This window comes from Eulemur rufifrons, chromosome 8, assembly GCF_041146395.1.
Source record: "Eulemur rufifrons isolate Redbay chromosome 8, OSU_ERuf_1, whole genome shotgun sequence".
In the NCBI taxonomy this organism is placed as follows: Eukaryota; Metazoa; Chordata; class Mammalia; order Primates; family Lemuridae; genus Eulemur; species Eulemur rufifrons.
Window position 1 is genome coordinate 73,649,969 of NC_090990.1, and position 13,753 is coordinate 73,663,721.

At 35.0% G+C, this 13,753-nt stretch overlaps 1 protein-coding gene across 3 annotated transcripts in view; it reads left to right on the plus strand.

The window, feature by feature from the left end:
- The window catches only part of CCDC18 (coiled-coil domain containing 18), a 93,648-nt gene extending 80,666 nt beyond the window's left edge, over positions 1-12,982 (plus strand). For 2 of the 3 annotated variants that reach the window (XM_069478220.1, XM_069478221.1), the window contains exons 26-28: positions 2,942-3,142; positions 5,823-6,290; positions 12,715-12,982. In XM_069478220.1, the coding sequence (XP_069334321.1) occupies positions 2,942-3,142; positions 5,823-6,290; positions 12,715-12,729 (684 nt within the window). In that variant the 3' untranslated portion in view covers positions 12,730-12,982. The remainder of the gene's footprint in view (positions 1-2,941; positions 3,143-5,822; positions 6,291-12,714) is intronic. The other variant, XM_069478222.1, reaches the window with a different exon arrangement.
- Positions 12,983-13,753: the final 771 nt, after the last annotated feature.

The following is a 13,753-nucleotide window of genomic DNA, read 5'->3' on the forward strand; positions in this document are numbered from 1 at the left end:
TAATTTGTTCTGAAAGTGCCTGCCAAAATGGTTGACCTAACTGGACAAAAATATGAGTCTAGCTCTTAAATATTCATTATATGATGACATATCGTGGTCTTCATTTCTGGTAGCCTAAACATACAACTTTCACTTCATATCCAGCAAGCTGATATACTGTGTGTGAGGTCAAGAGCTTGAATTCCTGAGCCAGGCAGCCTGGTTCCAAAACCCAGCTCACCCCTGAGCACTTGGTATGACCTTGGGTAAGTTACTTAACCTCTCTAAAATGGATATAGGGTGAGCACAGTGACTCATGCCTGTATTCCAGCACTTTGGGAGGCTGAGGCAGGAGGATTGCTTAAGGCCAGGAGTTTGAGGCCAGCCTGGGCAACATAATGAAACCCCTATCTCTACAAAAAAATTTTAAAAATTAGCTGTGTATGGTGGCACATGCTTCTAGCTACTCAAGAGGCTGAGACGGAAGGATTGTTTGAGCTCAGGAATTCAAGCTACAGTGAGCTATGATCGTACCACTATACTCCAGCCTGGACAACAGAACAAGACCCTGTCTCTAATTAATTAATTAATTAATAAGATAAAATAATGGTTTCTATTTCATAGAACTGTGGTGAGGATTAAATGATTTAATATGTAGATTATAAAATACCACTTGCAAAAAACTAACTTAAGATATTTAATAACTGATATAAACAATTTCATGTGACATGAATCTATATGCTTTGCATTTTCCAATATTCAGTAGGTTAGATGGAGAGGCAATACTAGAACCTTTTTATCTATTGGTATGTCCTGAGCCTTCATAGAAATGGGCAGTCCTATCAATTAGAATAGCATTTTTTCATCTTTGTAAAAACATTTGAAGATATTACCCAAGATCTTTGTATATGATCTAAATAAATTACTTATTAAGTTTAATGCTAATAAAGTATTTTTCTAATATGGCAAGGGTTGCAAATACATTTATGTTAAATTCCATTCAAGGGAATTTGGTAACATTTTTGTGAGGGATTGATGGGGCTTGTGGTGACTGTGCCTTGCTTAAATGCATTTAGATTCAGATCTCTTTGAACGCATTGTGCTTGCCAAACAAAACACATTAGCAAGCTAAATACAATCCTCAGGCCAAGAATTTACAACTCTTGGTCTTTGGAGACAAATGTGAAGACTGTTAGCCTCAGCATAATTACATAATTGATATTACCAGCTCAACATTTTTTTTCTTTTTCTTTCTTTCTTCCTTTTTTTTTTTTTAAAGACAGTGTCTTGCTTTATCGCCCAGGCTGAAGTGCAGTGGCACAATCATAACTCATTGCAGCCTGGAACCCCTGGGCTCAAGCAATCCTGCCTCAGCCTCCTGAGTAAGCAGTTCAACTTAGTGACCATCAATAATTAGGTCATCTCAAGTGTTTGTCTTAACTGCTCATTACACTTTTATTGTAGGGCCTCTGTTCAGTTTTTATCTGCAATTATCTCATGTTTTACTTTTTTAGTTTTATTTATTTTTTTATTTATTTTTTTTTTTTTTTGAGACAGAGTCTCACTCGGTTGCCCAGGCTAAAGTGAGTGCCGTGGCGTCAGCCTAGCTCACAGCAACCTCAAACTCCTGGGCTCAAGCGATCCTCCTGTCTCAGCCTCCCGAGTAGCTGGGACTACAGGCATGCGCCACCATGCCCGTCTAATTTTTTCTATATATATATTTTTAGCTGTCCATATAATTTCTTTCTATTTTTAGTAGAGGTGGGGTCTCGCTCTTGCTCAGGCTGGTCTCGAACTCCTGAGCTCAAACGATCCGCCCACCTCGGCCTCCCAGAGTGCTAGGATTACAGGCGTGAGCCACCGCGCCCGGCCTACTTTTTTAGTTTTATGAGTCACTTGAAATTATTTATAAACAGTACATAAAATTAAGTGTAAAGATTGGTTCTAGTACTGCTTTTTGTTTTCCTTGTTGGCAGTTGATAAAGATCTATTTTTAAAGTGTGTATGTTGTTTGAATATAAAAATGAGAGGATATGGTATTAAAGTAATAGAGAGTTAGAAAAAGGAATCAGTTGTTTTTAATGGTATTTTTTTAAAACACAGGTTTCAGAATTGTCAGAAAATTCACTTAATGCAAAACTGATTTTTTTGAGAGAATGAGATTGGCTATAGAAAGATTATTTTCACAATAACCTTTTATTATGGAAAATCTTAAACATATTTAAAAATGGAATAGCATAATAGTATAAATCCTCCTAGATTTATTTTTGATGTTTAGTAATTATCAGCTGGTGGCCAATTTTATTTCATCCATAAATACATTGACCATTTTCTTTTATCTAGAAGAGAACCCTTTTGAGAATGAAAAAGAATGCTATTAAGGATTATATAAGGAAACCAGGCATAAAACTCAGATAGTCCTAGGCATACCAGAAAATGTGGTCAATATATCTTCAACCTCACTTATTTCCTTTCCTACTCTCCCCCTGACATCCATATGTTATTTTGGAGCAAATTCCAGACATCATTATTTATTCTGTAAAACATTTCAATAAGTATCTCTAAAAGATAGGGCTAATTTTAAAAAACATAACCATATACCATTATTACATCTAAAAATTGACAGTGATTCCTTAATATGTCAAATATCTAGTTGTTCAGATTTTCTTCAATTGCCTCAAAAATGTCTTTATAAACTATTTGTTCAAATTAGGATCTAAGGAGAGTCCATTGCATTTGGTTAACTGTTCTTAAATAAATTTAAGATTATATGTTATTTTTCTCCCTTTTTCCCTTTAGTATTTTATTTGTAGAGAAATCAGATGTTTGTAGCTATAAACAGAATGTATATTCTTTAAAGAAAAAGTAAGTGGAAATGGAAATTATTAGAATGTTGTTGACACCAATTCCAGTCTATTTTCCATTTTTCTTTTTTTCCTTTTCCACTTTTGGGACTATATAGATGATTTCACATCAAGAGAACCATGCAAAGTGGAAGATCTCTGCTGACTCTCAAAAGACTTCTGTTCAGCAACTAAATGAACAATTAGAGAAGGCAAAACTGGAATTAGAAGAAGCTCAGGACACTGTAAGCAGTTTGCATCAACAAGTCCAAGACAGGAATGAAGTAATTGAAGCTGCAAATGAAGCATTACTTATTAAAGTAAGTAAACATATAAAAGTAAGAAAGCTTACCTATGAAAAAGTAAATTTATGACTTATTTTTCCTGACCTTGTAGTATATAGAGGACTGTATGACCAACTATTGAAACTGTTTGAATTAAAAGCATTTTATTTATATAAACAAAATGAATTTGGGAAATTATTGATATGATGTACATCATATCACCACAGAAGAAATAATTTATAAATGTTCAAATATAAACTCTTCTAATCGTAATATTTGCTCTAGAGAGTTTCATGCTTGATGTACCTAAAAAGTAGAAGCATTTCTCAAAATCAGTAAAGTTCCTTTAAAAATCATTAAGTAGAAAATACAAGATTATATTCAGAATTTTTTTCTGCATTTTAATATGAACATCATTTTTAAAATAGCCTATTGCTACTTATTCACATCTATTGATCATGGCAGTTTTATCTACAATTCGAAATTAATATTAGTATGGATGCATAGAGATTAAAAATTAACATTGGTTAAAAATTGCCAATATACAGGGTAAAGTTATCAGTGAAGCCATTAAAAAAGAACAGATAGTTATGAAGCAGTAAGTGATTTTATAGCAAAATGGAAGGTATTGAAAAGGAGAAAAACTCGACCAAATAGTACCTTAGGAATATTTCTAGTTAGTAAGCTGAGCACTTAAATTCCTTTGATATTCACAGTACTAGAGGAAAGCTGAATAGACAGAGTCTACAATTTTAATGTTTAGGTTGAACACTCTATTAATGCTTTTATCAAAACATTAATATTCCTAGTGTTCTGGAGGTTTACAACATTTATATAAAATTACAAAGCTTCATTGTGAAAAATTGACCCTAAAAAATTAAGATTCTGCATTGTATTCCTTGTCATAGTAGTTATCTCTGCTGCTCACTTGCTAGATACTACCAATGAGACAAATATAATTAGATTGCACGTATCAGTTATTCAGAAGATTTTAAGTTCAACTACTTAGGAAATTGCCAAAATACTGGCTAAGTAGCAGCAGTTCTTAAATGAACCATAGATATCGAGATCTTAGAACATGTACTGGGAATAGCCAATATACCAGTCAGAAAATAGAATTTCTGCGTTGTTTGACAGGAGCTCTCAAAGTCAATCTCAACTGGCACTAAAGTCTAGACTGAAGAGGAGCTGGGGAAGACAAGAGAGAGAAATGAAGAGAGGCTAATAGAAGAGCCGAAGCAGGCATAGCTCGAATAATTAGAAGTAGTTATAAATAATAGAAAGCAATTCCATTGACAGCATCTGGAAATGAAAGAGAACAAAATCAGAAGTGAGGAGGAGAAAGAACAGTGTTTGAGGCAAAGTTCACTTTCTCTAGTACCCTAACCAGTACCCTAATATTTTAGGGCAACTGGAACAAGGGCAAAGACCATTTTCTAAGAGCCCTGAAGGCATCATTATGTAATAATATAGAGTCACAACAATGATCTTCTTTGAGTCTTAAGAAAATATTGAATTATGTTTAATGTATTCAGTATACTACATTATAAAAGTTATGTGTAAACTGTAAGTTAAATGGAATCTTATACTTACCTGAGATACCACATCTCAATTATGGCTAGATAATGCGTAAGAGGGGGGAAAAAAATTACTCCAGCTGTGCATAACCCTATTCTATGTCAACTCTATAACTACTTCATTAATCATGATTATATGAATGTGAATGTGAGGACTTACTACAAAAAATTAGCACTCTATCTAGCCACTTATAAATAATATAAATTAAGTTTATCTAGATAAAGTAATATGAAGATATGGAAGAATTGAAATATGTATGTTAAACTTCCATTTTGTAATACACACTGTGATTATGACAGTTTTAGTTATAAATACAGTATTTTTAGACACCAAACTTAAGAACAGAAACTATCAGATTAAAAGTGACAGATTTAGAAATACGTATCTTATGAATACCTTTAAGAAAACAAGAATATATTTCAGTAGGAGACTACTATGCTTATATTATTTAGCTTTTAAAACTAAAATGTCATCTCTTCATTTTTTTGGTTTTTCAGTGTATGCATTCTCATTCCTAGGATCCCAAAGTTGAGTCAGAGAACCCAAATGAAAGATATGGAAAAATAATAGAAATGAAAAATTTATTTAAATAAGGATTGATTTATTAAATATTATTAATCACCTTATTAGAGTTTTCTCTTTGAAAAATTTCTAGTATAATAAAGCTTTCTTATAATAAGGATATGTAAAGCAGAATAGCTAATATACGCTTATTTCCAGTTAGAAATTCTGAAGGAAGTCTTTTTGTGTCTGTATGTATCAGATTAACAAAAGATAGTGTACCTCTGTACTTTTGCAGAGAAGTTTTTAGAAGTAAGATTTCAATCTTGAATAGAAATTGATATTGTAATTAACACTAAAAAAATTGTGTAAGGAAAATCTAGTTTTCATGGAATTCCTTAGACTACTCTAATCATATTTCAAATGAACATATGTGTTTTTCCAAAGCGAAGCTATCTTAAATAGTAAAGCGTTTAAACAGAGCTTGGAAAAGTCTCAGGAATTGTAAAAAGAATTCTTATACTGGGACAAAGGTTGACTTAAATAACCTCTAAGAGTCTGTGATTTTCTGTGTAGTTCATTTATTTAACAAAAATATATTAAGCACCTACTATAATATGTACCAATTTTTCCACAGGAATCAGAATTAACCAGATTACAAGCCAAAATTTCTGGACCAGAAAGGGTAGAAGACATCAAGTGTCTACCAGCTTCATTTACATCTCCAACAGAAATTATGCCTGATATTCAAGATCTAAAGTGTGCTCAACATTCTTACACATCTTTTTTCAAGTGTAGAAAACTACGTCGCTCTATTAGTGCCAGTGACCTTAGTTTCAAAACTCGTGGTGATGAAGATCTTTCTGAAGAATTACTACAGGACTTAAAGAAAATGCAATTAGAACAGCCTTCAGGATTAGAAGAAAGTAATAAGGATCTGACTTATACACAGTCAGACTCATTTAAACCTCTCAAATATAACCTACAAGATGATAGTTCTGAAAGTAATGACTTTAGTACTCTTAGTGGAATGCTAAGATACATAAACAAAGAAGTAAGACTATTAAAAAAGTCTTCTGTGCAAACAGGTGCTGGTTTAACTCAGGTATGTGTTTCATACTTACAAGTTGTAATAGTTTGTCTCCAAAGAATATTGTTTTATTATTTGGTGGGAAATTCATATATTTAAATGAATCATGCCATGTCATGAAAATCCTTTTAGTATGTGTTTATCTTAGGTCAATAATAGCCATAGAATATAAGTATTATAAAGGAATAGAAAAAATGTACTCCTCTTTAGTGGTAGACACCTGTTAATTGGGAAAACCAAAAATCTTTTTTAAAAAGGACCTAAAATTTACGGAAAAGTAACTTAAAAGTTTCTAAGAAAAAATTAATATTTGAAAAAGAAAGATTTTAAATTTTACACATTAAGTATAACTAATACTAAAAATATATACTTCTCTAGATGATATGTGAAATGATAGAGGGAGAGGGAGAAGGAGAGGGAGCTGGAAGTGTAATGAAAAATAGGAAGAAGAAATATGCAATAAGAGGAATCAAGAGAAAGTAGATTCTAAAGTGAATGTTTTCATAACTTTGTCGTAATTTACTGTTCACTTGGGCTTTGTGTATCAGAATAAGTTATTGTTGTATATCATTGACCTTTGGAAAGTTGATTTACTGATTAGCCATTATTTAAAAGCATGAATAAGCCCAGCTTCCCTCATCCTTATAACTTTTTACCCTAAAATATTTCTTTATGTTCATCTTCCCTTCTTTTCTTCCTTTTCTCTTCAAGATAAAGATGTATCCCTCTTCTTATTTAGGGACAATCCCTTGAACATGTACTTTCAAGTCTTTAATACTGTTGTCTATTTTGCTACTCTGCTTCCTCATTTAACCCACATCTTTTGGCTTCTTTATTTTCTTCCTTCTAGACATCTTAAATTCATACCCACTCTATTCATGTCCATTGTTTCTACCTCCTTACTACCCTTCCTACTCTGTAACTTACTATATTGGGCTCTTGAATATTAACTTATTATATTGGGCTCTTACTATATTGGGCTCTTGAATATTAAAACAGCACTGAACTGTTTCCTTGAAATGCACACAAAAAAAATCTTCTTATAAACAAATTTAGTAGCCTCTTTGTCTTCAGCTTTTGTAGATTTTTATTCTATTTTATTTTGTTTGAGACAGGGTCTCACTTTGATGCCTGGGCTAGAATGCAGTGGCATTATCATAGCTCACTGCAGCCTCCAACACCTGGGCTCAAGTGATCCTCCTGCCTCAGCCTCCCAAGTAGCTGGGACTACAGGTGTGCACTAACATGCCCGGCTAATTTTTTTTATTTTTTGTAGAGACAAGGTCTCACTATTGTTCAGGCTGGTCTCTAACTCTCGGGCTCAAGCGATCCTCCCACCTCAGCCTCCCAAAGTGCTAGGATTCCATGTGTGAGCCACTGTGAACCGCCGTGCCCAGACTAAAAAAGTTTTGTAAAATGGATCTAAGACAAAGAAAAATTGTTGAGTCAGCTTTTCTTCATAACACTTATTTCTGCCTGGCATTAGAGTATATATCTATTACTTGTTTATCAGTTATCTCCCCCACTAAAATGTAAGCTCCATGCAGATAGGGTATTGGCCACTTTTATTTCTATACTTTCAGTGCCTGATACGTAGTAGATGCTGAATAAATATTTATTGAATGAATTAAATGGCTAAATAAGTGATATATAGTAAATACAACTGTAGTTTCAAACACAACTATAGATTTTATCAGGCTCTCCTAGCCAAAATTTTACTTTTAGCATTTTATTTTTAGCATTCAAGAAGTTAAAGATCTCATAAAGGTAACTGAGGTAGGAGAACAGTCAGGAGAGTGTAATATCTCACAATGTGTTTGAAGAAGAAAGATGAGATCAAGTGCGCCAAATGTTGCTAAAGTGAGGATTGACAGTTGACTATCATATTTGGTAATGTTGAATCTATTGATGACCTTCATTAGAATGAGTAATAGTGGGAATGAAAGCCTGATACAGAGTAGGTTTAGCAAAGAATAGGAAAACAGGAAATAGAAACACCAAGAATTAGACAACTATTGGTAGAGAGTAAAGCAGAGAAATGAGGGGGATGTGATGTCAAGGGGTAGTTTTTTTGTTTTGTTTTTAGGATAGGAGATTAATAAAATAGCTATTGATAGGAATGGTTGAGTGGACAAGGAAACTGACAATTCAGGACAAAGAGTAGGAAGAGTAAAATTCTTTTTTTTTTTTTTTTTTTGAGACAGAGCTCAAGGCTAGAGTGAGCGCCATGGCGTCAGCCTAGCTCACAGCAACCTCAAACTCCTGAGCTTAAGCAATCCTACTGCCTCAGCCTCCCGAGTAGCTGGGACTACAGGCATGTGCCACCATGCCCAGCTAATTTTGTATATATATATTTTAGTTGGCCAGATAATTTCTTTCTATCTTTAGTAGAGATGAGGGTCTCGCGCTTGCTCAGGCTGGTCTCGAACTCCTGACCCCGAGCGATCCACCCACCTCGGCCTCCCAGAGTGCTAGGATTACAGGCATGAGCCACCGCACCCGGCCTGGAAGAGTAAAATTCTTAAGGTAGGCTTAGAGAGATAGGATCCAGGAGAGAAGTAGAGAAGTTGGTCTCCAAGAAAAGATGGGGCAGTTCATCCACTTTAAGAAGGAAGGCAGAATATGTTGGTGGAAAATTTGTTGGTAGGAGAGGAATTTCTTTATTGATTGCTTTTATTTTCTTAGTGAAATAAAAAGCAGGGTTATTAGCTACAGCAGGGTAAGGTATATGAAATATTAATAGTTATCTTAGTGGGAAAGCATAAATAGATTAACAAAGTCTAGTAGAATTGCCAGCTATGTACGTTTGTCACGTGGAACAACCCTGCAAAATATAGGACATCTGGCATCGTTTGTCCCCGCCCATTGTATGCCAGAAGCAGGATGTCCCTTTGTCCTCTATCATAGTGACAACCAAAAAATACCCTCACAAATTTCTAGAATATTCCCTAAATGACAGTACTGCTCCATTTAAGAACCTCTGCTCTATTCCAATGACCTTTGCAGTCAAAGGTGTGCAATAGTGTATTTTTGTTAAAAATAGAACCTAGGCCGGGCGCGGTGGCTCACGCCTGTAATCCTAGCACTCTGGGAGGCCGAGGTGGGCAGATCGTTTGAGCTCAGGAGTTCGAGACCAGCCTGAGCAAGAGCGAGACTCCATCTCTATTAAAAATAGAAAGAAATTATATGGACAGCTAAAAATATATATAGAAAAAATTAGCCGGGCATGGTGGCGCATGCCTGTAGTCCCAGCTACTCGGGAGGCTGAGACAGGAGGATCGCTTGAGCTCAGGAGTTTGAGGTTGCTGTGAGCTAGGCTGACGCCACGGCACTCACTCTAGCCTGGGCAACAGAGTGAGACTCTGTCTCAAAAAAAAAAAAAAAAATAGAACCTAATTTATACAGAATAAATTTGATAAATATAATGACAGAATGCAACGGATCATAACAATATGTAGCCCTTACTATATGCCAGGCACTATTCTAAATGCTTTACATAAATTAATTCATTTAATCCTTATGATAGCCCTGTGATATTACCTGTGAAAGGTACTATTATTAAGCTAATAGTACCAACTAATAGTACCTTATAGTTCTTTTATTGTAGTGGGTACTGTTTTTATCTTCCTTATATAGATTAGGAAACTGAGTCCCTGCCCTTAACCACTATGCTATATTGTTTGCATAATTATATTTGTATTTTCTTTAGTACTAATTATGCAGTTTGATCTTGCAATTGGTTAGTCAGTTACCAAGGGTTGGACTTAAAAGTTAACTACACAACTGAGAATGATTTCTTACTCTATAGGTCATTGGAATATATAGATGCATTTGAATATTCCAAGTCATTTCACCTCTATTCAATTATCATGGAAATTCAGTGCCAAATTAAAATATCCAAAATACTGTAGCCAGTTGTTAAACTTAAAAGAACTGTATTCTTAAAATCGAGTCAAGTTACATTCTATGCTCATAGTTTTGTTTATTGCCAGTGATACTGTACTGAGTTTTAAATGCATTCACCACAGTAAGTAGTTATAACTTTAAGCTTACATGAAATTCTTGTAGCTCATGAGCCTCAATTACATTATTAACCACCATGTGAGTTGTATTTCACTCATGCTAGTTTTGAGCCTGGGGCCTCGTGAAGCATACGTACGTAACTCACACATCTCTTTACCTTGGGAGCCATGAGAACTATTTTTCAAGTTGCATATAACTCGCTCACAGAAAACAACAAAAAAATAACCAATTTTTCATTAATTTAGAAAGGATCATTTTGTTTTCAAAGTTTTTATTCTATTTTTGTAATAAAACACCGTGGCTCCAAGGAAAAAAATTTTTTTCTAGTGTGGCAGTCAGTGTGTTAAACTGGAATGTAGAGCCTCAATCTACAGGCTAGTTCTGGTCCTCGGCATATTTCACCCACCATTTAAGTATGACATCGTTTTGGTCTCCAATTTAAAAGCAGGATTTTTGAACTCTTTTAAGCCAAAGAAACTTTTTTAAATGAAATGTTATGAAGAAACCCAATATGTCATAAAGTAATTTGTCTGATTGGGGGTGAGATGTGTCTGATATTTACCCAGTTCCTTACTCGTCTCTTTTCATGGTTGCTCATGCAAAAGCTCCAGAGCAGCCCTAGACTGACCATTAATGAACATAAGCAAGAGTTTAGGATACCAAGGGAAGCAGGAGCGCCACAGAGTTTTTTGCGCTAGCTATCATGCTCTTAAGTCTTTCACTGCCACATTTGCCTTTAGTAGAATTTTTTGTAACTGTCTTTATCTGCCATATTCAGATTTAATCTGTTCTGTTAAATAATTATTTTCTGTGGTATAGTCAGTGACTGAAGTTTAAAAGTTTGATTTGAAGGTGTCCTCAAATATTACATTTGTTTCTGATGCATGGTGTGAGTTTCACTTCTGTCAAGAGTAAAACCAGGCCAGGTGCTGTGGCTCACGCCTATAATTCTAGCACTCTGGGAGGCTGAGGCAGGAGGATCACTTGAGCCCAGGAGTTTGAGGTTGGAGTAAGCTATGATGACACCACTATACCCTAGCCGGGGTGACGGAGCAAGACTCTGTCTCAAAAAAAAAAAGTAAAACCAGGTGACTGGGTCTGAATACCATTTAACTAGTCAGCCAATTTGTCTAAAGGACTCTTAAACAATGGACAAGATAACATTTTCAAATTCATCGCCAAAGTAAGGACAAAGGCATGACAAGAAGATTTGACCCTTTTTTTTTTTTTTTTTTTTGAGACAGAATCTTGCTTTTTTGCCCAGGCTAGAGTGAGTGCCATGGCGTCAGCCTAGCTCACAGCAACCTCAAACTCCTGGGCTCAAGCAATCCTTCTGCCTCAGCCTCTCGAGGAGCTGGGACTACAGGCATGCACCACCATGCCTGGCTATTTTTTTTTATATATATATTTTTAGTTGACCAGATAATTTCTTTCTATTTTTAGTAGAGACGAGGTCTCGCTCTTGCTCAGGCTGGTCTTGAACTCCTGACCTCGAGCAATCCACCCGCCTGGGCCTCCCAGAGTGCTAGGATTACAGGCGTGAGCCACCGCGCCCGGCCAAGATTTGACCCTTTTTTGAGGGGGCGAGAGTATATGACCTTTATTGAGCTCATCCACCAGAGTGGAAATAATGTCTGTACAAAACCAAATGTTTATTACTATAACTTCTGCATCACAATTAAAATCCAAACAGTTTTTTAAAAACAGTCAACTCAATCAAAACCCACAACTTCAGAATCCATAGCTTCTTTGAAGCCACAGTAACACTTAAATGTAGCTAAGACTTGAATGCAGAAATTTGGTTCATTGGAAAGCTAATTAAACTTCCAACTTGCTCAGATAGAATTACAAAAAGGCAAAATTGTGTTTTTCACAGAGATACAGTCCACTGGACTCACCAACACTGGACAGCTGTTGGAGTAGAGTCCTGAGATAATAAGGAATCCAGGCATCCTGACCCATATTTTTAAAAAATCTCCTGAGCCTTTTCCCTCTATTTTTCTACTTCTCTGTGTTGGCTGCTTTTACATGCAAACATTTCTCTTTTGTCTTTTCTCCATTTTTTTCTTCTTTTCACTCCCTTTTTCATTGACTTTCATGTAGCCATTCATCTTTGTTTAATATGCCTTCAATCAAACCATGACACTGATATCTAAATATCTTATTTTTATGTTCCCAGTTTTGAATTTTAAAACCACTTTAGTTTAACCTCACACTTAGACACCCACCTCCGCAAACCAGAATTATTTGCTTTTTATATCCATGTGGTCCATTATTGACTTTTTCTGATTCACATTTTTCAGTTGACTATTTCCCACTCTTGCTTTAAGTTATTCTCCTGATTATGATATTGGATTTTTAATGCTAAATCAGTATAAGAATATTACAAGTATTAATCTATTTTGCATTATTGCAGGGAGAAAATTTGTAATTAAAAGAAGATATCAATATGATGGAAAAATGGAATTTTTGGTACTGTGCTGTATTTCCTTACTATATGTAGCTTATGCTTCATAGAATCTGTTATTTTATTGCTTTTGAATAAATTTTATATTTCAATATTTTTAAAGAAAGCCCTTCTAAAAATTTTATTTTTAGAGAAAGTTAATTCATTTTATTTAATGCATTTTGGTTTAAAGTTGCTACTTTTCTTTGTTTTCTATGTAAAAATCATTGTTAAATTGTTTTCTATGTAAAAATCGTTAAAATCCATAAGTACACTAAATAATTTAAATTGCCAGACTATCATTTATTTGCTTATTTTCTAATGGCACTTAATTTTTAAAATTACTAATGGGAATTTAAAAGTCATTCTGCCACAGGTTTATAATTATGGTAATAATGGCTGACTTTTGTTGAGGGTTTACTATTTATCAGGGACTATTCTAGACAGTTTATATTTATTAACTCATTTAGTCTTCATAACAACCTTATGAAGTAGATACTATTATCATTCCTGTTTTACAGGTAGAATTATTTAACACAAGAATAAAAATTATATGTTCTAAAGAAACTGATTTGTGGCCGGGCGCCTGTAATCCTAGCACTCTGGAAGGCTGAGGTAGGCGGATCGCTGGAGCTCAGGAGTTTGAGACCAGCCTGAGCAAGCGCAAGACCCTGTCCCTACTAAAAATAGAAAGAAATTATCTGGCCAACTAAAAACATATATAGAAAAAATTAGCCGGGCATGGTGGCGCATGCCTGTAGTGCCAGCTACTCGGGAGGCTGAGGTAGTAGGATCGCTTAAGCCCAGGAGTTTGAGGTTGCTGTGAGCTAGGCTGATGCCACAGCACTCACTCTAGCCCGGGCAACAGAGCGAGACTCTGTCTCAAAAAAAAAAAGAAACTGATTTGTTGTAAGCATCAAGAGATGGACTTTGGTTTAGTGACTCCATTTATACATGGTAGCTCTACGGTAGAATAGAAATAACACAGCACAATCAAGATGACTGATTT